At 43.9% G+C, this 27,613-nt stretch overlaps 1 protein-coding gene across 4 annotated transcripts in view; it reads left to right on the top strand.

The window, feature by feature from the left end:
• The window catches only part of CTNNA3 (catenin alpha 3), a 2,257,234-nt gene that overhangs the window by 1,649,784 nt on the left and 579,837 nt on the right, over positions 1–27,613 (top strand). For all 4 annotated transcript variants that reach the window (XM_029609715.1, XM_029609716.1, XM_029609718.1 and 1 more), the window contains one exon: positions 20,727–20,883. In XM_029609715.1, coding sequence (XP_029465575.1) covers positions 20,727–20,883 — 157 coding nt within the window. The remainder of the gene's footprint in view (positions 1–20,726; positions 20,884–27,613) is intronic.

Here is a 27,613-nt window from a genome sequence, read left to right on the forward strand (position 1 = left end):
TCCTCCAGATGGCCTATTGGTAGAAATAAAGAATTTACAGTTCAAGATAACCCAACATATTTCATCTATAAGGATTAGGGATGTGCAGAGGGACGCCATACGTTGCATTCGAGATTCGGATTCGTCGGGGAGCAGATACATTGCATTCGACCGTATGGCACCCCGATAAGTTAATACGTCGATTTCTATTCATTTCCCCGCTAAAATTAAATTAACTACAACCCCCCACCCTCCTGACCCCTCCAAGACTTATCAAAACTCCCTGGTGATCCAGCAGGGGGTCCGGGAGCCATCCCCTGCACTCACACCCTCGGTGCCGGTTTATGTCACAGGGGCTACCGGTGCCATTGGTCAGCTTCTGTCACATGGCCATCGGTGCCATCTTGTGCTCCTACCATGTGACAGGGGCTGACCAATGGCACCGGTAGCCCCTGTGACATAGTGAGGGCAAAGGCGATCGGCGCCATTTTGAGTACTGGCAGCCAACGGCCGGAGTACAGGAGGTCACTCCCGGACCCCCACTGGACTTTTGGCAAGTCTTGTGGGGGTTATGAGGGTCCCCCAAGACTTGCCAAAAGTCCCACGTGGGGACAGGGGACAGGGGCCGGCCAATGACACGGATACCCTGTCACATGGTAAGGGCAAAGGGCCATCAGCGCCATTTTGATTAGTGGCAGCCGACGGCCTGAGAGCGGGAGATCGCTCCCAGGACCCCCATTGCACCACCAGGTACTTTTAAAAGGTTTGGGGGGGTCGGGAGGGTGGGGGGAAGGTAAAGGATGTGTTTTAAAGGGTCGGGGTGGGTTTAGGGGTTGTTTTTGTGTGCCATTTTTCCCGCCCTCTCCCAAAATGATGAGAACCCCACAAACAATTTTGTGGATTTTCCTATCGGTTTTGGGGAGCCCACGATTTCTGACGAGTTTGAAAATATTATACAATATTTTCAATTGTCAGAAAAACAATTCTCATCCCTACTGTTTTGACTCTGGCCATAGACCTAATATGGTCTTCATTAAGCCTTTGTAAGATTTTTATGTTTAAGGCCCCTAGTCTCCCTTGATTTTGCAGCTTTAATAAGGGCTGCAAAATTCTTCCCTTGCCGTGGATTTTGCCAAGCTTGGCCAAATTGCCACAGGAGACCAGGGAGCTTCTAAAATAAAAGTGCATTGGTGGCAGTAGAATGGTACTCGGCACATTGCCCCTTTCATGCCTGCCTGTCCTACAAGAGAAATGGTGGCAGTGTGAGAGGTGCAACTTTGCAATCTGTGCCTCCATATCCCTCTACTCACCTCTCATGAAGTTAAACAGGAGGAGGAGAGGGGCAGCCTTGCAGTTCCTCTAGTGTTAGGATCCCCGGCCGTGTAAGACCACGGCTGGGTAACCTTACCTCGGCAGGCAGGCGACTCAATCCGGCTCCCCTCTGTCACCGCCTCTCGTGGCCAACTCTGACCGCCACTACAGTGGCCTGCTCTCATGGCGCTCCCACATGCAGCCACGCCAAGCCCCGCCCCCGGCCCCTTAGACATGCGCGTGTGCCACTGCTGTAAATTTAAAGGGCCTACAGTGGGGAAGTTCCCCGCGGCCCACAAAGATTACATCAGACAGGGTGGTTATATATACCCTGCCCTGCTACTAGCACTTTGCCTCAGCAATGGGTCCAACTCAGTCTTGAGTGCGAGTTGTCTGCGTTTCTGATTCCTGCCTTGATCATGCGTTCCTGCCTTGCTTCCTGCTCCTGATTCCTGGTTCCAGGTTCCTGTTCCTTGTCTTCAATCCCTGCCTTGCTCCTCGTCCCAATGGATTGATCTTCTGGTTCTGACCCTGCTTGCCTGACTCCGATGGACCTCCACCTTCCTTGACCCTTGCCTGGTACCTCATCTCTGCCTGTTCTCTGCTTGCCCTGATCATTTGCCTGGCCTCTCATCTCCGCTTGTTTGCAGCCCATCCTGATCTCTGGCCTGCTCCTGGTTTCGCCTGTCTGCTGCCTGCCTCGACCCCTGCTCATCTGATTCCGTTTCTGCTTCTTCCTCTGGTTCCATGCCTTGAGAGACCCCTGCCTAAGTTCTGCCGGCCCTGGTATCCAAGGGCTCAACTTGCAGTGAACAAGGGCTGGTATAGGTGAAGGTCCAGTTGGGTCTTATTCGCCCGTACCGCCTCCCAACAATGAGGACCAACAGGGGCCTAATCCTGGTGGTAGTGTCAACCTCATCTCGGCTCAAGGGCCACTTCTCCAACATCTGGCACCTCCTCCTTTTCCAGGCCCCAACACTGTACTTTGAACTATGTATTTCAAAGTATAATACTGGGGCCTGCCAGGGAAGAGAAAAAGGAAGCACTGGAGGTGCTGCAAGGCTGTCCCTCTCCTCCTTCTGTTTAACTTCATAAGCAGATGAGTAAGGGGATCTAGGGGGGTGACCCAGCAAACATGCGAGCAAGATGGGGAAAAATGGAGTGACTTGGAGATCACAGAGAGGGGTGGGTTATAGAGAGAACCTACTGGGGTTTGGGAAGGAGAGAGGGACAGATTGAACTGGTGATGGAGAAGGAAAAGAGGAAGGGATGATGTGAACTGGAGATGGGGATGGGGATGGGAATGGGGAAGAAAGAGCGTAAACTTGTAATTAGAGGGGGAAGGAGAGAAAGAGTGAACTGAAGATGAGACAGAAAGTAATTGAACTGATCAGGGGTGGAGGAAGGGAGGGACATAGTGAACTGGGGATTGGGGGAAGGAAGGAAATGAACCAATAGGGGGATGGTCAGGAGGGACAGAGTGAACTGGGAATGGGGCAGGAAAAGGAGAGAGGGAGTGAACTGGCGATTGCAAGATGGGTGGAGGGAGAGAGGGATGGGATTGAGCAGGAGTGAACCAGAGTCAGTGAGGGATTTGTGGGTGAGGGGAAAGAAGCAAACCAGGGTTTGTGAGGAAGGTGCCAAGATGAGCGAGGAGATAGGTGTGTGTGTGTGGGGGGGGGGGGGGGGAGATTGAGAAAAAGAGAGTGAGGGATTAAAGGAGCTTTGGAAGGGATAGAGGAGATGGAGATGTGATTGGGGGGCTATGGCTTACTTTCTTCTCCATCTCATCACAATCTTCTCTCTTTCTCCTCCACCCTCATTACTATTTCTCCCTCCTTTTTCCTTCTCTTCCTCTTCTCAGTCTTCCCTCCTCTTTAACCCACATCTCCAATTATCCCTTGCTTCCCACCTTCCCATCTCTGCTCCTCCACTCCAACTCCTGACCATCTTCTCTCCCCTCTCTTTTATCCTGCAATTCCCTTCCTTTATCCTCCCTGAATCCCCCATCCTCTCTTCCTCCCCGCTCTGTAGTCTTTCATCCCTTATCTCTCTACCCTTCCTGCCTAAGATTAATTTCCTTCCTCTGCAATCTCCTCTCTTCCCTTTCCCAGATACGTTGCTCTGCTTCTTCCCCAGCCCCAATCACTAAAAACCCTTTTTCCTCTAAGAAAGAACCAAATTAACTGGACACAGAAATTTCAGAAAACATCTTCAAAAAATAGATTATTTGAATTGCAAATATATGCACATTTATGCATATTTGCACATAATTGCAACAGAATTTTGAAAAAATTGCCACAGATTTTGCCAACTCTTGCCATAGAATCTTAAAAAGTGTGCCACAGGAAACTGGGGGCTTTGGTTATATTGTACCATTGTACTTTAAGCGTGGGTAGTGGTGTTTGTGTTAGATAAACGATTAAGCATGCAGATATATTTGATTCATTAGCTGCCACATGCATTCAAATCTTAATGATACAGAGAGAAAAAAGATCATTTCCACAGACAGCCTGCAGGAGATATAGCAGGGCAAATTTGTCTCTGTATTCCCACCTGTTGTTGGCCAAAGTGGTACAATGACATTTTGTTACTTGGACTTCCTCATTAATAACAGAGCACCAAATTCAACTGTCACGGGTCATATCTGCTGAAGTCATTAAATCCAGCCCAGTAAACCAGTTGATGCGGTCCTTCTAAGCAAGTCTGGAGTGCCCAACGTTGTGCTGCGTTTCAAGAATTCACTATGTAAAACTTTCTTAGGCAGTCCATTTATTTTATTTTTATATCTATGCGAAGGACAATGTTCAAAGTTTTTAATGTGGGTAAGCATGTGTTTTTACCTGCATAAAATATGCTTTCTGAAAATTGACTCTCTCGGTGCAGGTAAAGTTATGCGCATTGTTTCACAACACATATGTTTCCCCGTGAGCAAGAAGGAGCATGGTTAGGTGGGAGGTTGAAAAGTGTGTGAGATCATTTCATTTTCACATCACTGCACCTGCTTTTTGGTGCATACTTTGCACTTAGCTGCATTACAGGTATATATTGCATGCGGGGACATAGTACTGGTGATGTGCTCACACAGCAGGCGGTCTTTTTTATAACAAACTCCACGGCAGTGAATTTATTTTGAAAATGAGTTTGCAAGACCTGAAACCTCTGTGGGGAGTCTGACTATTGACCCCATAATCTTATCAATCCAAGTCATCTGCCTCCTTTCAGATGATCAAATATTCATAAGTATATGAGATGTTGCTATGATTTTATGGTGTTTGCATGCCTGCAGTGTATTCAGTATAATTTGGCACATGTGAAGTGAGACTGAATGAATTTGAGAGCGACAGAGGCTGCAAATAGGTGAATTTAATGAAAATGAGATTTAGAGTAGTATGAGAGAGAGGTCTTTTATTTTTGTTATGATTTCTAGACTAATGTGCATTTTTAAATGACAAGTGCTGTAATCCCTGGCAGGAAAAGTGGTTTAGGTCCTTGGTAAGTGTATTTTGTGTGGAATTATTTAGCAAGTGTTTAAAATTATCAAGAGGTTGCTAAAAATGATATCAGGTAACTGTATCTAGATTTTCTTTTTTTTTCCCCATAAACATAAGGTTTATACGTTTTTAAAATATTTTCAATGGATATAAGGTGTAATTTTTCAGGTAGTGGCTGCCAGTCACCGTAACTCCCCGGTTGGACGTTACTTACCATGAATATCCATTAACTGAACACAAAAAAAATGATGTGCGACTTAAAAAAAATTGTTTGTGAACTAGTTTGTTTGTGAAGCTTCAACAAGTGTGTGGGTTTGTTAAATTAGTTCAGTGACTTGTATTTTGTATTTCCAAGTCGCAGAAGCTGCCCTCCATCTGCTGGGAGACCATGGCAGTCCTCTTCTCTTTACTGATTCTCAGCAGAGTTACTCCATCCAGACTTCTATGCGTTAGGCAATGCATCAGAGGGTTTCTGCCTTTTTCTCTCTCTCTGTAACCCTGACTGGGTTGACTTCATTCCCTGAGGGGTCAGGGCATTGACCTTTTCAGGTGTGCAGAGACATTGTTTTGGGGGGGGGGGGGGGGGTGTTTCCCATTTGATTCTGGGTTTTAGGTTTTTTTCCTGTTTGTTTCATTTCTGTAAAATAAAATAAAATAAAATAAAATAAAATGAAACAAACAAACAAAAAAATGTAAAACTGAAGAAAAAAATGGGAGGAAAAATACTATGTAAAAAAACATTGGGTCCCATCAGAAAAAGGAAAAAAAATCCTCTCAGGGCTCCTCTCCAGTCCCTCCTGCTCTCTCACACTCTCTTACCATATTTTTCTTTCATCACGAGGCAGGAGCAATCCCTGGTGGAATAATGAGATATGGCACCGGCATACTGAGGCCAGCGCCAAGTTAATTTCCACTGTGCAAAAGGACGCCAACCCCAGTCTAAGTCTTGTCAGCACCATTCTGTATGAAAGAGATTAACAAATGACCCCAGCCTCAGCCTGCCAGCACCACTTCTAAGCATACCACAGACAGGGCAGGGGCAACCAGGAAGCACTTCTGCCCTGTGAAGAAAGAATAATATGTTTACAGGGTTGTTTGTTGTTTTTTTTTTTTTGTCAGTGGCAAAAATGTTTGCAAAACAAAAGGAATGAAAAATAATAAAATGTTGTTCTTTTTTTTTTTTTTTTGTTTCATTTTAAAAACTAATTGAAATGAAATGGGAAGCTTCATTAAAATGTCTCATTTCATTTCACATGAATGCACATCCCTACTGACCTTACACAGTTCACTTTTTCACATTATCAAATGTGACACTAAATGGCCAAGGGTCTAAACAGAAGGAAATGCAACTCATATGGCATCCAACACTTTTCTGTGAAGAAACACTTCCTGAGTCGACCTCCTTCGACTCATAACATTGACTGCCACCGATATAGTGACTTGACAAAGGTCACAGAGATTCAGTGACAGAATGAAGGTTAGAACTGATGAACTGCCCAGAGGTTCCTTGCATCAGATGTGGCAGGGAGTATTGTGGGCTGCCTCTAATCTGCAAGCTTACCTCCCTTTCCCTCGAGATAGCCCCATCATCTCTTCAAAACAGCCACAAATTTGAGATTGAAAATCAAAATGAAAAGAGAGAAGCAAAGCTGTAGGGAAAGACTGCATATGTTGCAGAAGGGAAACATTATTGGATTGTAAGCTCTTTGAGCAGGGACTCTCCTTCTTTGTGTGTTTGCACAGTGCTGAATATGTCGAGTAGTAGTGGAAACAAAGCAAAGTGACAAAGACAATATGTGGGAGACAACTTATAAGTATTCAGCAGGATATTTAGAGAGAATTGCTGTTCTGCTGATTGTTCTGCTTATATTTTAATATGTTATTGTATTTTTAAAATATATTTTGATTACTTTTGCTATAGTGTAAGCAGTGACGTACCTAAAGTATTTAGCACCCGAGGTGGATACTTCCTTTGACACTCCCTCCCCCCAAGTTTCACTTCTTCAACCCCCTCCCTCTATTCACTTCTCCGTCCCTCCTCCCCACTCCAGTGATCTCCAATTCCCTTCTCCCTCACACAGGCTGACTCTCTCTCTTGTAAGCAGGGCCAGTGGAAGCACTGGGTGGCCACCTAGAGCACCACAGGTCTGTATCTGGCAACTCCATAGCCTTTTCTTCTTCCCACCCCCGTGGGAAGAAGAGGAAGTGGTGGGTCCACGTGGGTGGAAAGAAGAAAAGGCTATGCAGTTGTCAGCTCTAGACCTGTGGTGCTCTAGGTGGCTGCCCAGTGCTTCCACTGGCCCTGCTTCCACCGCTCACGGCTCAGAGGCCTCCATCTTCTTTTACTGCGAGCAGGATGGGCTCCGCTTATGGCTGCCAACCTCCTGGCTGGCACCCCCTCCTGGCTGTCATCCAGGGCGGACTGCACCCCCCTTAGAATGCCACTGAGTAAAGGCCACTCTGTGTCCTTTTTGGAGAAGGCTGAAATATAAATCAAAAAAGTAATGTAATCTTGGCAGATGTGGCTGATTTCCTTTCACTGGAAACAACTCTTTGAAATTGTATCCAGCAACCCAATGCTTTGTTGACTTTATGAAGTCTTTGTATTTTTATTTTATATTTATTTAGCTTATACTTTTTCATTAGAAGCTCAAGATGAGCTACTTTCAGATACTGAAGGTATTCCTTTGTCCATAGAGAACATATAATCTAAGGGGGTATGTGAGGGAGTATACAGAAAACTCTCTCACGCTACCTTAAAGGACCGAGCACAGTTGTTTCTCCCATTCCTCCTTAAGGTTGAGACCCACAGGGAATCCTGGGTGAAGAGAGGAGCCCTTCACCAGAATATAAGACCTCAGGGTCTAGAAGGGTTAGATGGACCCCGGAGAAAGAATCTCACTGTATGAGAAAATATGCTACGTTTAAGGTTTGTGAGTAACAATTGTTAAGACCTGCTAGATTTAAGTTTGGGACTTGCCTGAAGTCAAGTTGAGCTGCCTACCAGTGAGTGTTTTGCCATACACTATCCTTTGTTAATTATGAGATACCTGAAACCAAGGTGAGATGCCTAAGTTGTTTTGTTTGGCTGTGCACTACACTTTCTTTTATTTTCACTATAAATAAACTGCACTTAAGGAACAGCCAAAGTCTGCCTCCTTTTTCCTCCCAAGTCACTACCACTTGAATTACCACAGGGTAATTTACTAAATCATAGTATTTTCCTCCAGAGGAAGAAAATGGTAAATTCTGTGGGATTTACTAAACTGTGGTACTCAGTAGTACAGTTTAAGAAAGCACATGGTATTTTCCCCAGTAGCAAAGTACCATGAGTTAATAGCCCCCCAAATGCCATGCAATGGTGGCTTGTCTAGGGTGGCCATATTGGTTAAGGACCAGAGCATCCTGAATGAACAAACCCCTCTAATGTAATAAAATGGTGTCTGTCAGTTGCATGTCAACTTTTTCTCCTATCACATGATAGGGACATAAGTTTAAATGTGGCAGCAGGCACTATTTTAAATCAGACAGTGCAGGGCTGAGAACCTACTGAGTACTCTAGGCCCCAATAGGGATAGTAAGGTATGACTGGGAAGGATCGGGATAGAGTGGGTATGGATGAGGGCATTTATTACCAAGAGGCAAGGTTGGGAAGGAAGCAGAGGGGTCTATGCTGCACATATTTATTTTTAATTGTTTTTAGATTTGGCACTGGGGCCACCTCTAGGGGAAGCAGGGAGATGGGATAGGGATCTGTCCTATCCCTTGCTGCCCTGCCAATGTTTGGAATCCTCCCCTCCAGGGGTCTGACAGGTTCCCTGGGGGGGGGGGGGGGGGAGGTTTCCACACATTGGAGGGGTTTGTTTGGGCTGCTCTGTCCCTTTAATATAAGTCTTACCATTCTAGGTCTATCAAGCCCAGCATTCTATTTCTAATAATGGCCAATCCACGTCACAAGCAGCTGGCAAGCTTCCTAGGTTTAGATAGATTCCATGCTGCTTATCCCAACAATGGATTTGCAAATGTTCAGCTTAATAATTATTTATGGACTTTTCCTTCAAAAACTTGTCCAAACCATTTTTAAATGCAGCTACACTTATAACTTTCACTATATACTCTGGCAAAAGATTCCAGAGCTTAATTATGCATTGAGTAAAAGAAGATTTTCTCTTATTAATTTTAAAAGTATCACCTAGTAACTTCATTGTGTGTCCTCTAGTCTTTGTACGAGTAAACAACTGATTAGCATTTACCACTCCATTCTTTATTTTATAGACCTCTATCAAATTACCCCTTCAGCCGTCTCTTCTCCAAGCTGAAGAGTCCTAACCTTTTTAGCCTTTCCTCAAAGGGGAATCGTTTCATCCCCTTTATCATTTTGGTTGCCCTTCTCTATACCTTTTCTAATTCTGCTATATATTTTTTTGAGATGTGGTGACCAGAACTGAGAGCTCTGGGAGCACTGGGACCTGCTTTAGTGACCCAATGTTACCAGGTAAAGTTAAGTCTAACTCCTGGGTTGTAGCTAACTTTCATTAAAATAATGTGGCTTGTGATTTTTCAGGCAAGGCATGTTATTTTAAAATATGAAATTGCTAATAATGAGCTGCTTGGATGCATTTGCATGCAAAGCACTTCATTACCATATCTGCAAAACAAGCAATAAATGCCAATGCAGCTTGGTAAATAACCCCCTAAGTTTGAACCTGAAGGAATGAAGGGTGATGTGACTTGCACACTCTGTGGACAGAGAAGAGGGCTTAAATGGAGTTTTGATATGGCTCTTCCTCCTGTGTACAATATGTTCAAATATTTTTTATAAGGTTATCATGAATAAGAGGTGCTATTTGAAGTAAAAACTACCCCCTTCCACACACACACACACACACACACACTCACACACACTCACACACACACTCTTTTATTGTATACTATTATATGGTCCCATACAGGGTAATTTTATAACTGTGCATGGTGGAGTAAAGAGTATGAAAACCTTTTACATGCAGATTTTACCTCAAGTTTTCTATGCACAAAGCCACCCGCACAAAGTTACATCTGCTCTATCTTAGGTATCACTTCTGCGAGTGAACTTTTTAAAATTAAAAAATATGTGCATCAGTCCAAACACTGCCACAACTCTGCCCACAGAACACATCTTGCCAGTTCATGGAAAGTGCACATGAAATCTGGTTATGTGTAAACTGTTATGCAAGCTGAGCCCTGGACTATTTTAGTACAGTCATTTATGTGCATAAAACCTGGTTTTATGCACATTAATTGCTTTGAAAATTCATCACATATTGTAAGAGGCAACAAAAACACAGATCATATTAGCAATCTCTCTTTAATTATTATGATTTTAGATGGAAAACAGCAAATACTGTCTTATTTCCAATGGGGTAGCAGGAAATGAGCTAATATAATTAATTAGTGGATGTTTTGACACAAAGGTTAGAAAATAAATTGATATCCTATTTGCATTCCAGGCTAAAACTGGAGATAATTGGAATGATGATGATATATCTTTTCACCCTGTATAGACCACAAAAATGATTAAAACTGAAATTAAATGGGAAGGTCTGTGTACTTTCAGTATGCTAAAAAGCTTAGGACTGGATTTTCAAAAGGTTACACTCACCAGGCCTATTTTAAGTCCCGGGGCTTGCAAAAAGGGGCGAGGAGGGATGGAGTGGGGCAGTCTGGGGTGGGGCAGTGTCAGAGGCTCCCGGCAGAGCGGCCATTTGCTGCTGTGCTGGGGATCGCATGCCAGCCAACGGGTGGAGCCCTCGCAGGGTCTCCCGGAAAGGAAGTATAGAGGTGTGCCCACCAGGATCAAGGGTGCGCAGTCAATGTCAAGACTGGAGGCATGGGGAATCAAGGAAAGCCGGAACAGTGCCTGCAATGACAAGGCTAGGAGCAGGGCCAGGCTCAAGGAGGTGTGGTTATTGATAGCAGGGGTCAAGTTCCAAAGGTCAGTCCGAGAGTAGTCAGCCAAAGCAGGGGTCAAGTTCCAAAGGTCAGTCTGAGAGAAGTCTGCCAAAGCAGGGATCATGTTTCAGAGATCAGATGTGGTCAAGGAGGCAGGCGAGGATCAGAGTCCGGGCAGCGATCAGCGTAGTCAAGAACAGGCAGAAGTCAGTACCAGAGAGTCAGTCCAAGAGGTACTACCTGAGGAAATGCTGGAATGGAAGGACGCTGGAACGGAAGGATGCTGGAACAAGACTGAAACAAGACTGGAACAAGCGATGAGACACTGAGGCAAACTAGTATACACACGGTGTCGACCCGATTGCCAAAGCAAGGAAGTGCAGGCAGGAACTTCCTGATATACTGTGCTCAATCAGGGCGCGCCGTGGAGCTTGGGCCCGCTCCTGGCCCTTTAAGGGGCCGGGCGGTCCACGAGCGCACACCTGGGGGCAAGGCCGATGCCATGGAGGACGCCGAGCCCCGTCGTGAGGCCTGGTGCACTGAGGAAGGTCTGGCGACCGCTGCCGCAGGATGCCGAGGCCTCGAGGAGCTAGCTGCAGCCACGGGAGAGGCCGACCTGGGACCTGCAGAGGAGTTGGGAAGGTGAGCAGGCCCGTGCGCGGGCCAAGCGTGGATGGGGCGTGCAACACCATGATAGACCTTACGTCATAGAGACAGCTGTTTGAAATGCAGAAAGATACCTCCTTCCATCCCCCACTGATGATGTCACATACATTAATGCAGAAACATAAAAATAAAAATATTTTTGCCATTGGCTTCTCTGGAGATGGCACAGACAAAAATATTATATAAGGTGTCATCTTTCTTTCAAATAGCTTAGCCTTGTAGAGAGGTATTTACAGTCCCCATTGGTCTACAAACCAATTGTCAAAGGGAAACTCTTTGTGGAGTTTCCCTTTGAAAATCTGATGATGGACTGGTACCACAGGGATTTTTTTTTTTACCCCATAAAACCCACTTACTCTCCATAACCCGTGCATACACTCTGCCCTACCTCTGCCTCCAGTGCAGCCTCTTTTCCCAGTGGCAGAAAGAACATTGTACACCTTTTTGATCAATATTTTATTGTTAGATGGTATCTAAATAATTTTAAATAAAATAAATAAATAAGCATGCAGTAGACAATGAGTGCACATTCCCACTATATAAGAGAGTACATTTCAGAAAGTGGTTTTCTGAAGGTAAACATCCATTTACCCTTGGAAAACCTAAAAATATTCCCCAGGGTTTTAATACTTTATTTATGTTTGATTATCCATACTTTTTTTTTTAGCTGAATTCACTATACATTTCTTACAATCATACATAAAGAAAATGTATGCAGGAGAAAGAGAAGACTGGGAAATGACATCACACTTTTAAAAGAAGATAATGAAAAAGGCACTGGGCTTATAGTTTTGTTTTGTTTTTTTACATAAATATACAATTTCAGCAAAAAAGAGAGAACCAGAAATGAAAATGGCAATTGGAGAATCAGCCAAAATACAGATATGCCTGATAAGAAGATAAGAATGGCCAAGCTGTGTCAGACCAGTGGTATATCTATCCTGTCTCCAACAATGGCCCCAGAGTCACCAGATGAAAACCAGAGTTCATCTAAGTGCTCCCTGTAGATCTATAACAGTGTGATTGTGCAGCCACCCAATCTCTCATATCTGTTTCTGCCCTTGCCTTTGAGAAAGGCATCCAGACCACTCTTCAACCCTGCCATGCTTGCTTGCTGTAAATACATTTGGTGGTAGCAGATTCCACAGTTTATCATATCTACACACTGACTAAAGAAATACTTTCTTGTGTTCTTCTTCAAACTGCAAACTTAGTTTCATTGTATGCTCTTCTTTCTAGTGCTTTTGGACAGTGCAAGTGATCACTTGCTTGTGGTTTGTTCTATTCCATTCAGGATCCTGTAGAAATCTATCATATCCCCCCTCTATGTTTTCTTTTCCAAACTAAAAAAAAAGGCTAAACAAATTATTTTTTTTTCTTCATATGAGAGATGCCCCAATCTTCTCACCAGTATGGACATCCTTCTCTGTACTTCGGCGAGTTCTGTCATATCCTTTTTGAGATGTGGCAGTACTCCAGGTGTGTTGCACCAGAGCTCTTTAGAGAGGCATGATAATGTCTTTGGATTTGTCTTCAAAGCCTTTGCAGATTATTCTTAATATATGCTTGGCTTTTTTGTCTGCTGCCACACACTGTACAATGGTTTCAGCATGTAATCCACATTTATTCCAAAATCCCTCTCTTGACAGCAGTTTTTCAGAATGGACCCCTGCAGCGTGTAGTGGCAGTTTAGGTTATTTCTCCCAACGTGCATTACTTTGTCCTTGTCTACATTAAATTCCATTTGTCATCTGAATGCCCAAGTTCTCAATTTTTCTAGATCTTCCTGCAGTTTTACACAATCAGCTTGTGATTTAACTATACTACTTACCCATAGATTTATCAAAAAGCTATAAATATAGCAGAAATAGCACCTGCAATAAAAAAAGGGGCATATTGGCAATTTTTGCTTCATAATGAGAGAGAGAGACTATATAGAGTCAGCCTGACAAGCTCTCTCTATATGTACTTTTGTAGTGGGGCACTTTGAATCAGGGTGGGTTTTGGAAGGTGGGGAGGGGGGATTAGGGGTGTGGTGTTACAGAAACATTCTGAGGTATTCATAGTCAAATTGATATCACTAAAGATTTGTAGTCATTATAATGGATGAGATTTAATCTTTAGCGATGTCAATTTTACTATGAATACCTCTCTCTTTCTCTCTCTCATTAATCAGCGCATGAAGTAAAAAATTGCCAATGTTCCCCTCAGCATGATCTTGGATTCCCCTGACCGCAGCTTGCCACTGACCACTGCCTGTTACTGGATATGCCTGACTGCTGCCAGCCCTGACCAGAACTTAGATCTTGGACCCTCCAACCTCCCTCTGTTTTGATCCAAGGATAATAACCTCCGCCATCAGCACCCAAAATCTCAACCCGAACGAGGGCTGGTATAGGTGAAGTTCCAGTTGGGTGTCTGCTTTGTTTGGATCCGCCTGCCAATGGTGGGATCCTGCAGGCTCCTCCCTGCAGGTTGTGCCAATCCAACTTCGGCCCAAGGTTGGATTGCAACTTCAGCTATGTAGTTGATTATTCAATCCCACTCTCTACCTCCTTCCCTTTAACTAGGTACTGATCCATAAATTTAATCTGGAAACTTTTTTGGATAAGTTCTTGGAGGAGAAGTCCATTAATGGCTATTAATCAATTATACTTAGGGAATAGCCACTGCTATTAATTGCATCAGTAGCATTAGTGTTTGGGTAATTGCCAGGTTCTTGTGGCCTGGTTTTGGCCTCTGTTGGAAACAGGATGCTGGGCTTGATGGACCCTTGGTCTGACCCAGCATGGCAATTTCTTATGTCCTTATGTTGTCAAATTAATTTTCCTAATTATATGATTTCTATGTAGGTGCTTAATGATTTTGTAGTTGATAATTTGTCTCTACCATCTTACTAGGTATTGATGTCAGGCTTATAGGTCTATAATTTCCAAGTTATCCCCTGGAGCCTTTTTAAAAAATGTGAGTGAAATTGGTCAGCTTCCAGTCCCTTGGTACAGCAGCCATTGTTAATGACAAATTGCAAATCAGTGTGTCTACAATTTCTAATTTTATTTTTTATGTTCAAAATGAAAATAACAAATGGAGAATCAGCAAAATATAGACATTCTGATATTATGCTGTTACTAACACTGCCACTTTAGTATGCACATTGAAATCCGATTTGACACTTGAAAATCAATAACTGTACAGTCACAAACCTTTTTCTAAAATGCTGTAATCCTACTTCTTATATATGTAACCTCCTTTTCTCTGGGGATTACCTTTGGTGATTGCAGGGGTTGTGTTTTTATCTGTCTGCAGCCCCAGGAACAGTCCAAGTCACCCAAGGATCATCAATGGGGACCAGAATGTCTCTGGGAGGCCCAAGGGGGAACACTTATCAATAGTCACAAAGTCCATTGTCTACACCAGAAGTTGGTTCCAAAAATCAAAAGTTTATTTGTAATCCAAAATAACAGAAACATTTTTTTCATCAAAATCTTCTATCAGGAAAACTGGATGCAGTGAAATTGAATACAAGTCATAAATCTTCAGTCTTCAAATCAGCTTCTATACTGATAACCTTCAGCAACTCAATAATTAGTCCCAAGGCCTTCAAGGCAATATGTTGTCAGAGAGAACATCCTCTTGTTTTCCTGGAACTTCCCCAGATGTGAATAAAAAATCCCTTAACCTACAGGGTCTTATCCCTCTGCATGGCAAACATGAACCTTATCCAGAATCCTTAATTGCAAAAATCTCTTAAACCTCAGGCATCTGTTCAACCTTAGATGCCCATGGCTCTCCAGTCTTTCTTTCCCAGATGCCTGAGAAAGCATCTTAAATAACCTTTACCATAACCCATTTCTTCTGGGGGAATGTACCTCCCCCTAAAACCAACCCTATCTCTATAAACACATCACTCAACTCCTCCAGGGACATTAATCAAATCCCCCTTCACCCCTCCCTATTAAAGAGGAATCTTGAAAATGTAAGAGCACTGCCCTGACACAGAATTCACTGATCTTTCATTGAACCTGAAGAGCAGGAGCCCTCCAGAAACCTTCTAGAAATATTTAGTGACCCTAGGAAGGGTTACATATATAGGGGTAGATATTCAAAAACGGCGCGTTGGCGTACTTTTGTTGGTGCTCCAGGCGCAAACAAAAGTACGCGGGATTTTAGTAGATACGCGCGTAGCCGCTAAAATCCTGGATCGGCGCGTGCAAGGCTACCGATTTCGTGTAGCTGGCGCGCGCCGAGCCAAGCAGCCTACCTCCGTTCCCTCCGAGGCCGCTCCGAAATCAGAGCGGCCTCAGAGGGAATTCGCTAACGCCCTTCTCTCACCTTCTCCTCCCTTCCACTACCTAACCCACCCCCCCGGCCCTGTCTAAACCCCCCCTACCTTTGTTGGGGGATTTACGCCTCCCAGAGGGAGAAGTAAATCCCCGCGCGCCAGCGGGCTGCTGGCGCGCCTAGACGCAACCCGGGGGCGGTTCCGGAGGGCGCGGCCATGCCCCCGGACCACCCTGGGCCGAAACGACGCCCCCGGGCCCACCCCAGAAACGGCGCACCTCGCCCCGAAAACGGCGCGCCACTCGGCCCCGCCCCCGACACGCCACTCGGAAAACTCTGGGACTTACGCGAGTCCCGGGGCTCTGCGCGCGCCGGTAGGCCTATTGAACATAGGCGCACCTGCGATCAGGGCTCTTAAAATCCGCCCCATACAGTATATGCATTTATCTCTCAATTTCATAAAAATACATTAGGGGCTCAAGCATGACTGCACAAGTGTGCATAAAGTCACCCAGAGCTGGAGGATGAGATGGTCTGCCACCCTGCTGCAGGAGGCCTCAGGCTGAGGGGCAAGGGGTGACCCATTCAGTACTGCAGTAGTGCAGCAGCAACAACACTGGAAAGGCTGGTGGGATTTCCCAGGCTTCACCAGCAGAAGGGGAAAGAGGTGAGGTGTCAGTATTAGAAAGGCTGGTGAGGTTTCCTAGGCTTCACCAGCAGAAGAGGAAAGAGGTGAGGTGTCAGTATTAGAAAGGCTGGTGGGATTTCCCAGGCTTCACCAGCAGAAGAGGAAAGAGGTGAGGTGTCAGTATTAGAAAGGGTGATGAGGTTTCCTAGGCTTCACCAGCAGAAGAGGAAAGAGGTGAGGTGTCAGTATTAGAAAGGCTGGTGGGATTTCCCAGGCTTCACCAGCAGAAGAGGAAAGAGGTGAGGTGTCAATATTAGAAAGGCTGGTGAGGTTTCCTAGGCCCACTAGAAGCAGAAAAATGACACCTGAGGTGGGAGGCAAATAATGAGAGGGGAGGAGAGGGAGATGAACGGGAAGACATGGGAAGGGTGTGAGTGAAGGGATGGGAGGGGTGAGTTAGGAGTGAGGAAAGATGGCATGAATGAAGGAAAGGAAGGAGTGAGAGTGAGAGGAGAGAAGCAGGGCAAGAGTGAGAGAAGGGAGAGGAGGGATGGGTTAGATGGGAGGGAAGGGAATGAGGGAGGTGAGTGAGAGGTATGGGAGAAGAGGTAAGTGATAAATAAGGGAAAGGAGGAGAGGGGGATGAGTGAGAGGACTAGAGAGGAACTTAGGCACAAACATAAGAGTCCAGGGCGCAGATCCCATTGGTGGGGTTGGCAGAAAAGGAAGTAGGAGGATAACTCCCTTGTACATACTGTATATAATAGTACTGGTTATGTTTCATTGAGTAGAATATGTTATAATAGTGTACATCCTATTCTAAATTGCAAAAAATAGAGTATATGGTAAAATAATTGGGGGTGCAGTTAAAATGTATATTTTGGGACTCAAACTAAATAAATAGCATGGATTAATAAATATCTGAACCACAAAATTAAATTAACTGAGAAACAGAGGAGAGTGAATTGCTCAAAGGTATTGTTATGGAGTTCTACAGCCTTTAACTTGTATGTCACAGGTTCAAATCCAGCTCAGGTCCGTAAGAACTTTAAAAGGTGGCATAAATACTTTTCAATATATTTATAATAACTTTTCAATATATTTATTTCAATATATTTATAATAACTTTTCAATATATTTATAAATGATCTGGAAAGAAATACGACGAGTGAGGTAATCAAATTTGCAGATGATACAAAATTGTTCAGAGTAGATAAATCACAAGCAGATTGTGATAAATTGCAGGAAGACCTTGTGAGGCTGGAAAATTGGGCATCTAAATGGCAGATGAAATTTAATGTGGACAAGTGCAAGGTGATACATATAGAGAAAAATAACCCATGCTATAGTTACACAATGTTAGGTTCCATATTAGGTGCTACTACCCAAGAAAGAGATCTAGGCGTCATAGTGGATAACACATTGAAATCATCGGTTCAGTGTGCTGTGGCAGTCAAAAAAGCAAACAGAATGTTGGGAATTATTAGAAAGGGAATGGTGAATAAAATGGAGTATGTCATAATGCCTCTGTATCACTCCATGGTGAGACCGCACCTTGAATATTGTGTACAATTCTGGTCGCTGCATCTCAAAAAAGATATAATTGTGATGGAGAAGGTACAGAGAAGGGCTACCAAAATGATAAAGGGAATGGAATAGCTCCCCTATGAGGAAAGACTAAAGAGGTTAGGACTTTTCAGTTTGGAGAAGAGACGGCTGAGGGGGGGATATGATAGAGGTGTTTAAAATCATGAAAGGTCTAGAACGGGTAGATGTGAATTGTTTTTTTTACTCTTTTGGATATTAGAAAGACTAGGGGGCACTCCATGAAGTTAGCATGTGGCACATTTAAAACTAATCGGAGAAAGTTCTTTTTCACTCAACGCACAATTAAACTCTGGAATTTGTTGCCAGATGATGTGGTTAGTGCAGTTAGTATAGCTGTGTTTAAAAAAGGATTGGATAAGTTCTTGGACCAGAAGTCCATTACCTGCTATTAATTAAGTTGACTTAGATAATAACTACTGCCATTACTAGCAACGGTAACATGGAATAGACTTAATTTTTGGGTACTTGCCAGGTTCTTATGGCCTGGATTGGCCACTGTTGAAACAGGATGCTGGGCTTGGTCTGACCAAGTATGGCATGTTCTTATGTTCTTAATTGGCAGTCTCAATCCAGTTCTAGGAGCTATAGTAGTTCGTGGCACCACTTCAAAATGGCACTGGCTGACCAGATAAGGACTTTTGACCCTATCATATGATAAGGATATAGGAATTAATTTTCAGACTGGTCACATATCTGGAAAGACCATGGGTACTTTATCACTCAAACTTTGCACTAATTTTCAAAGTACATATTTGTATTCACTTTGAAAATTACCTAAGGAAAATTACCTGCAAACATTTGCATCTGCTATTTTGTATGGGTAATTTTTCTGACTGAAATTGAACATACTATTTAATTTTCAAAAGTATGCAAGTAATTCCAAACTCAACCTCAACCCTACCCACAAGAATGCCTTCCCCCACTGACAATGAAATATACACAGGGATGGTAACTTTGAAACCGGTGCACAGGCATTCTTTGTCGTGTGTGAATCAGATGCGCCCAGATTCGCGGTCATTTTATAACTTGCACGCACGTTATAAAATAGCCTAGCCTCATGCATATCTGCACCCAATTTTAAAGGATGCATGCCTACGTGTGCAAATCCTGATTCTGCCATGTAGGTCAGGATATCTTATAATGGGCATGCATCCATGCCTTTGCTAGTTTCACCAGTTCATCCACTAGTTTGCCCAGCTAAAAGCTAGGTCCTCCAAACTCCCCTGGTTTGATAGCCTGCACTCCCCCCAGTTACCCCAGACCTTTAAACCCAGAAGAAATAGCAAATTTCTTTTATTTTGTAAGTGGAAATAAAGTTATGTGGCAGTGGACCTGGGCATGTACCAGAGCACGTATTTGCATGCATATCTCTTGGCCATGCCCCAAAATGCCCATGCCCCACCCAGATGATGCCCACACCGTGCCTCTTTTTTAAATCAAATGAGATGCATGCACAGCAGGAGAGATGCATGCATCTGGGTGGCTTTTAAAATTCAGCGGGCGCATGAGCCCGACTTGTACACACATCTCCCTATTTTGCTGTTCGCCGGACTTTTCAAATTCACCTTATAGTGGCACAATGCACATACTTTTATCCCACATATAGGGTGGTCAATTTTGAAAAAGCCTATTACCACATATAAAGCACAGTTTTAACCACAGGAATGGCTTTGAAAATTAGCCTAATAATGTGCACTATGTCTTTTTATAAAGATGCAATTGGATATGAGGTTGTTATTCATTCTAGACTCAATTTTCCAGTCAGAGGACCCTCTTCTAGCAGTGTTCTTCCACTCTTCTTCTACCTCATGTCCTTCTCCACAGACTGTAGAATAGTTCAAATCCCCACATGAGCCTGTAACTTGCTAGCACTGGCAGTGTCAGCCACACTGCTTCTCACTCACATAGAATTTGGTGGTTCTGCTGTCATCAATTAGCAGTGGTATTGACCACTCCTTGACAACTCTTGCTTGCAGGTCTATAGGGACTCTTGATCCTCCAGGCTCAAGAAAACATCTGAGTTAGAAAGTTTCAGTGGGCAACATTCCACTGCCAAAATCTCTCATTACTGGGCTAGAGAGGCATTTTCTGCATTACCAACCCATGGGATTAAGGCATCAACTGGCCTTGTGAAGAGGCCCAGGCTCAGCATAAAATGGCCAGGGACGTCCTTTGCATTTACCCATAAAAAGTTTCATAGACTTCTGAGGTTCAGAATGCCAAATGAGCTGGGGGCAGGTCGTCAAGCATCCACCATCTTGAATCTCTCCAGAAAGCCTATTAGTCAGTTTTCAATTGGTTTAAATCTGCATTTACATGAACTGATTCAGATTCATAGACATATTCATAGATGATCACTTTTGAAGGTAGTGCAAATCCTCAAATTTTAGCATCCAAATTAGAGGAATACTGAGATTTTTAGATTATCTGCAAATGTTCTGGATTTATCCCGTTGGTGTCATGTAGAAACCATTATGTTTTAAATGTTTCCAAACTGGTGTTCTGCTTCTCACAGTTTTATTTATTTGAACTCATGCTATCCCCCTTCCCAGTTCAGATGTGGCTCTAAGAGAAAAGTGTGAGAAAACTGGGAAAATGCTAGAAGTCATCTAAGATGGTAACTTGACAAAAGCGCAGTGCAGCAGGAACAAATACACTGAGAGATTTCCAGTGTTAATAAAAGGGAAAATATGTTGAATCTGGTCAACACAGTGATTACATATATACCTGTGAAGTGACTATTTGATTTACTGAAAACTGTAACAGTTGTTAGCTAGCTACATTACCTTCTAGATGAAATCAAAATGTCGTTATTTTGTTTTATGTAGATTGTTAATGCTGCGTTGGCTCTTGCCGCTAAACCTAAAAGTCAAGTTGTGAAAGAAAATATGGAAATGTATAAGAAGACTTGGGATAATCAGGTTCACATCCTTACTGAAGCAGTAGATGACATTACCAGCATTGATGACTTTCTTGCTGTATCTGGTAAGGGGTTGCTTTATTATTTCTATTTGTTATCATTTTTGAGCATTTGTTGCTTCTTCCTAAACACAAGACAAGGGAGATCTGTGGGTTTTTTTCTATCTCTGTCAGGACAGGAAGAGCTCACAGTGTGAAATGCCTCACTCAGTTTTTTTTTATATAATACTGGGACTAATAGAGAATTTTTTCAGTTTCCTGCTTTTGGATTGCTTTTAAGTTTAGAAACAGAAACATTCATAGATGTTCAACCATATTATTAGTACATTGTTTTAAACTAGTTCTTTTGTAGTATTGCTTTCATATGAAACAGTATATTTTCTGTTGGTGCACGGATATGCTATCAAGTTTGGTAATCAAAGCATACACAATAAAAACAAAACAGATCACAGTATGGTAGTATATTACAATCCATTTTTATAATATTTGCTAGTAAGTAAGAATGGCATTGGTTTTTACTTAAAGATGAATCAAATTTCACTGACAACTAGCAGCATTTTGTGTTGCAAAATCTACAAGAAGTTCAGATTTTGAAGAATGTGTGTGATTAGTTAATTCTGGTCCTGACATACTGCTTGTGCTTAGCCAGAGGATTTTGTAAACCAGTTTATTTCATCTTATAGCTCAACCAAAACTTACAAAATAACTGTCTCCATCTTCATTTAAGTGATAGTGCCTAGAGAAATAGAGAGTATTCATGACTATTCCCTTTGTTTCCCATCTTCCCACACTCCCAGATGAATTCTTGCTTAGAAAAATAAACAGATTGCGTTTGTTAGAATATAACAGTTGCAGCTTCATGGTAAATATTACAGTTGTAGCTTTATTGTAAATACAGTCATAAATTATACAAAGGATGATATTCAAAAGCAGTTATCCAGATATCTCAAAAGTTTATCCTGTTGAATATCCCTGATAACTTATCTGACTAACTTTAGCCAGATGCGTTATCTGTTTTGTTTTGTTTTTAAATATTGGCCTCTAAGTTATTAATAAACCCAGGTCAATGTCTTGTTTTTGAGTTGGTCTGCCTGCATTGAAACAAAGATAGACTTTCATTTCTTCACCTTCCCTTCCCCTGTCCCTGATTGGACTCACCAGGAATTGAGGTAAGTCAAAATCATAGGTGGAATATTGATAAGGGGAATGGAACAGCTCCCCTATGAGGAAAGATTAAAGAGGTTAGGACTTTTCAGCTTGGAGAAGAGACGGCTGAGGGGGGGGATATGATAGAGGTGTTTAAAATTATGAGAGGTCTAGAACGGGTAGATGTGAATCGGTTATTTACTCTTTAGGATAGTAGAAAGACTAGGGGGCACTCCATGAAGTTAGCATGGGGCACATTTAAAACTAATCGGAGAAAGTTCTTTTTTACTCAATGCACAATTAAACTCTGGAATTTGTTGCCAGAGGATGTAGTTAGTAAAGTTAGTATAGCGGTGTTTAAAAAAGGATTAGATGAGTTCTTGGAGGAGAAGTCCATTACCTGCTTTTAAGTTCACTTAGGGGTAGATTTTCTAAATTTGTGCGATCGCGTACTTTTGTTCGCGCAGCAGGCGCAAACAAAAGTACGCTGGATTTTATAAGATACGCGCGTAGCCGCGCATATCTTATAAAATCCGGGGTCGGCGCTCGCAAGGGGGTGCACATTTGTGCAACCTGCGCGCGCCGAGCCCAGCGTGCGCTGCCTGTTCCCTACGAGGCCGCTCCGATTTCGGAGCGGCCTCGGAGGGAACTTTCCTTCGTCCTCCCCCCACCTTCCCTTCCCTTCCCTTCCCCTACCTAACCCACCCCCCTCCGGCCCTATCTAAACCCCCTCCCTTACCTTTGTTCCACGATTTACGCCTGCTAAAAGCAGATGTAAATCTGCGTGCGCCAGCAGCTCGCTGGCGTGCCATTAACAACCCAGGGGCTGGTCCGGAGGCCTCGACAACGCCCCCGTGCCGGCGTCCCGCCGCCGCAACGCCGCGTCACGCCCCCAAAACGCCACATCATTTTATACGCGCCCCCGACACGCCCCTTTTAGAAAGCCCTGGGACATACGCGCGTCCCGGGGCTCTGCGCGCGCCGGCGGCCTATGCAAAATAGGCGCGCCGGTGCGGAAGAGCCCTGCGCGCGTAAATCCGGCCGGATTTACGTGCGCAGGGCATTTAAAATCCGTCCCTTAGAGAATAGCCACTGCCATTAGCAATGGTAACATGTAATAGACTTAGTTTTTGGGTACTTGCCAGGTTCTTATGGCCTGGATTGGCCACTGTTGGAAACAGGATGCTGGGCTTGATGGATACTTGGTCTGACCCAGTATGGCATTTTCATATGTTCTTAATGTCATTCATCACGTTTCTAAGCAAAACTGCCATAAATAACAAAGGGTCTACCTTCAGCTGCCTGCATGCTGAAAGTGTACTCCTCAATGAGCCAAGGGATATGCCTGGGGAGATTATTTTTCAGCCCCTTCTAGGTGCCAGACTACAAAGAATAAGAATGCCGTGCTTACTAGGGATGTGAATCGTTTTTGAACGATTAAAATTATCGTCAGATAATTTTAAAATCGTCCAAAATCATTAGAGTGCACGATACAATACAAATGCCCCCGATTTATCGTCAAGGGCATTTGTATTGTATCGTTAAATTTTGGGGGAGGGCGGGAAAACCGGCACACCAAAACAACCCCTAAACCCACCCCGATCCTTTAAAACCAATTCCTTACCCTCCCCCACCCTCCCGAACCCCCCAAAATGTTGTTACCTGGTGGTCCAGTGGGGGGGGTCCCGGCACGATCTCCCGCTCTTGGGCCATCGGCGCCATTTTGGCTGCCACTAATTAAAATGGCGCCGATGGCCCGATTAAAAAAAAACCCACCCGACCCTTTAAATCGACCCCCCACCCTCCCGACCCTTTTTTTTTAAGGGAGGCCCGTGCCGCTAAAAAAAACCACCCGACCCTTTAAATCGACCCTCCCAAAACCTTCAGGTAATTTAAAAGGTTTTGGGGGGGTCGGGAGGGGGGGGTCGATTTAACGGGTCGGGTGTTTTTTGTTTTTTTTTTAGCGGCGCGGGCCTCCCTAGCGATGTGAATTGGAATCGGAAACGATTCCAATTCACATATCTTAACAATCAGATTCCCCCACCCCCCCCAGCCGAATCTGATCGTTAAGACGATCTGGCACACGATTCACATCTCTAGTGCTTACCTTTCTCTAAATCCCGCACCTTGGTTCACATACCTCAACACATATATGGGGTAATGATTGATTTGCTCCTGCTCCCCCTAAATTAAAAGCTGCAACCATTGGGTCTATAAGTGCAGAGCCTTTGGGGCAGCATCCAATCATTATTAAAAGATCTTTTACAATGTCATAGAAGGCATTTTAAATAAGTGGCATACATCAAGAAACTCTGCTGCTTTCCAAATCATGAGCCCCTGCAGCTGTTTCGTCTGCTTGATTTAATATCTTTGATTTCAACAATTCACTTTCTGTTATATACATCAGGTTATGAAATCTGATCATATATCACTACATCTGGTAACTGCACTACACAGCTACAAATGGCTTTCTTGACAATCTTAATTGTCTACATACATGGCTTCTTCAAACTCAATGTGCTAAAGAAACTCAGACCCCTCCTCTACGCCCATGACCTCCGCACAGTGATCCAAGCCACCCTCACCTCCAAACTAGATTACTGTAATGCCCTTCTCTTAGGGCTCCCAATGTCTTCTATAAAACCCCTCCAACTTCTGCAAAATGCTACTGCAAGACTCATTACTAACACACGCAAACATGACCATATAACCCCTATCCTCAAGGATCTACATTGGCTTCCCATAATGTCCCGTATACACTACAAAACTTTGACCATAATTCACAAATCCATTCACACCCATAACTCCAACTGGCTCGACCTCCCTTTCACTGCCCCCCTGTCCACCCGAGCCACCAGATCCACCAACAAAGGCACCCTACATGTCCAATCCTTGAAATTGGCTCATCTCTCCTCCACCCGCGACCGTGCCATATCTATTGCCGGTCCGGCTCTCTGGAACTCCCTACCTGTCCACATGCGACTTGAACCTTGTGCAGTTAAATTCAAAAAGAAACTAAAAACTCTCCTGTTCAACCATGCCTACACAGAATAATTCCTTCCACTCCCCCCTCGTAGTCTCCCCATTCAGGTGACTCCCTCTCCTTATATTAAGGAGACATTCATTGTAAATTGTAAATTGTTTTGGTTATGATTTTCTTGTTTTCCCTGTCCTTCCTACTGCCTCTATGTTCTACCCTCTCCCAGTTACATCCCCCTTGTTGAAATGTATTTTCCAATCTTTCAGTTGTTATGTGAACCGGTATGATGTCCCCACTAATACCGGTATATAAAAGTTTCTAAATAAATAAATAAATAGTAAGTCACCAGGTTTAAAGTTATCCGGCTAATTTAGGCCTAGATTCATCAGATTGCTATATTTATGTCGAGAATATGGCATATTAACAGCCGCAATAAAAAAGGGGCATGGCTATTCAAATTTTCGAGATTCTTCTTTGCATAGCTAAAAATTGTACCCCGTGATAATGTTTTTTTTTATTGCAGAATGGCTTATTGTGGTGTGCGATGCAATAGCATGTTGAGTGTACAAACTGGGAGATACACGCACAAGTCGGGCTGATTCGCACAGAAAAGGTTTTAAAAGCTGCCTGAATATGAACGTATCTCCCACTATGCACACATGTGAAAAGTATCAGAAAAGAGGCAGAGCAAAGGCATTGAGGGGAGGCTAACAGATGTGCGCTTATATACTCAAGCACACAGGTGCACGCTAGGGTCTCTTACTTTGTGCTTTAACTTCTGCTATGAATGGCGCATAGGGCATACAAGCAAAAGGTCTTGGCTAGTCAGCAGACTATTATGGGTTGTGACTAATGGGGGAAAGGAAGACAAAAAAATCTAGGGGGGTCTGGAAGTCCTATCCCTAGCCTGGGTGGACTGGGAACAAACTATTGAAACTGGGAATGGCATCAGCCCACCAAAGTAACTAAATACACAAACCTTCAGAATGCAGTGTGTCTTATGCACTCCAAAGAAAAAAAAAATAAGCATTCACCATTTTAATCTTCTTGTGTCCTCTCACCCGCCCCCCCCCCCCCCCCCCCTTGGAGCCCAGAACAAATCCGTTACCCACATCCCATCCTTAAATTAACCCCACTTTTGTTCTGGAAGCAGGATTTGCGCACACATATCAAATAGGGCGTACATTTAGATGCTTTCAACCTATTTGATACTATGTGCACATGTACATGAGTATGTAATAAAATGGCTATAACCATTATAACATAGGCACATGTGTATGCTCTTTGTATTAAATGGGCTGAAAATGTCTATGTGTGCGTGCAAATGCCAATTCCATCCTGTAGCTGGACCAATAAAGCAGCCAGTATCCCACTACTATTAGACTTCTCCCTAACAGAATATTTTGGAAGGCAGGGAAGGGAAAAAAGGTATTTTATTTGGCCTAGCAGGGCTGGGTAGGTGTGTGTGAGCAAAGCCTTTGTTTTCGCGATCGCGATATTAGCCACAATTATATCCACATCTCGCAATAACGGCAGCTATTCCACAATATAACTTTTTTTCCCCTCTACTGCACCAAAAAAGATGTTATTTCCAACATTAAATCCCACGTTGGTGTATGTTAAATTTTTGTGACATATGGTAGGAATCCCTTATTTGCATAGAAAGCTAGCTTTTACATACTCATCAAATTTGTATACAAACATGCGACAGGATAAACATTGCACATTTATCACGTTAGACCCCTTTTATTGTGTGATGAGGCCCTAATATGATTTGATGAATGACCCTTTCAGGTGGTTATAATTGAAAATCAGCTGTTAACTTACAAGTTATCTAACTAATTTATTTGGCTATCTGGCTGAATGGCTTTGAATATCAACTCTGCTATTTCTAAATTGATAGCCTTTTCCAATTTATAACATTTGTTTTGACCTTAAGATATCTGAGCATCTCCTGGTAGGCATTAGGGATGTGCAGAGGGGCGCCATACGTTGCATTCGTGATTCGGATTTGTCGGGGAGCAGATACGTTGCATTCGGCCGTATGGCGCCTCGATGCGTTAATACGGCGATTTCTATTCGTGTCCCAGCTAAAATTAAAATTAACTACAACCCCCCACTCTCCTGACCCCCCCAAGACTTACCAAAACTCCCTGGTGGTCCAGCGGGGAGTCCGGGAACCATCCCCTGTACTCTCACACCCTCGGGGCCGGTTTCATCACGGCGCCGATAGCCTTTGTCACAGGGGCTACCGGTGCCATTGGTCAGCCCCTGTCACATGGTCATTGGCGCCATCTTGTGCTCCTACCATGTGACAGGGGCTGACCAATGGCACCGGTAGCCCCTGTGACATAGTAAGGGCAAAGGCTATTGGTGCCATTTTGAGTACTGGCATCGGACGGCCGGAGTGCAGGAGGTCGCTCCGGGACCCCCGTTGGAGCCCCAGGGACTTTTGGCCAGCTTTGGGGGGCCTCCTGACCCCCACAAGACTTGCCAAAAGTCCAGCGGGGGTCCGGGAGCAACCTTCTGCATGCTGGCCGTCCGATGCCAGTACTCAAAATGGCGCCGATCGCCTTTGCCCTCACTATGTCACAGGTACCAATGGTCGGCCCCTGTGACATAGTGAGGGCAAAGGCGATTGGCGCCATTTTGAGTATTGACATCGGACGG

Source organism: Rhinatrema bivittatum, chromosome 7, assembly GCF_901001135.1.
Source record: "Rhinatrema bivittatum chromosome 7, aRhiBiv1.1, whole genome shotgun sequence".
NCBI classification, from domain to species: Eukaryota; Metazoa; Chordata; class Amphibia; order Gymnophiona; family Rhinatrematidae; genus Rhinatrema; species Rhinatrema bivittatum.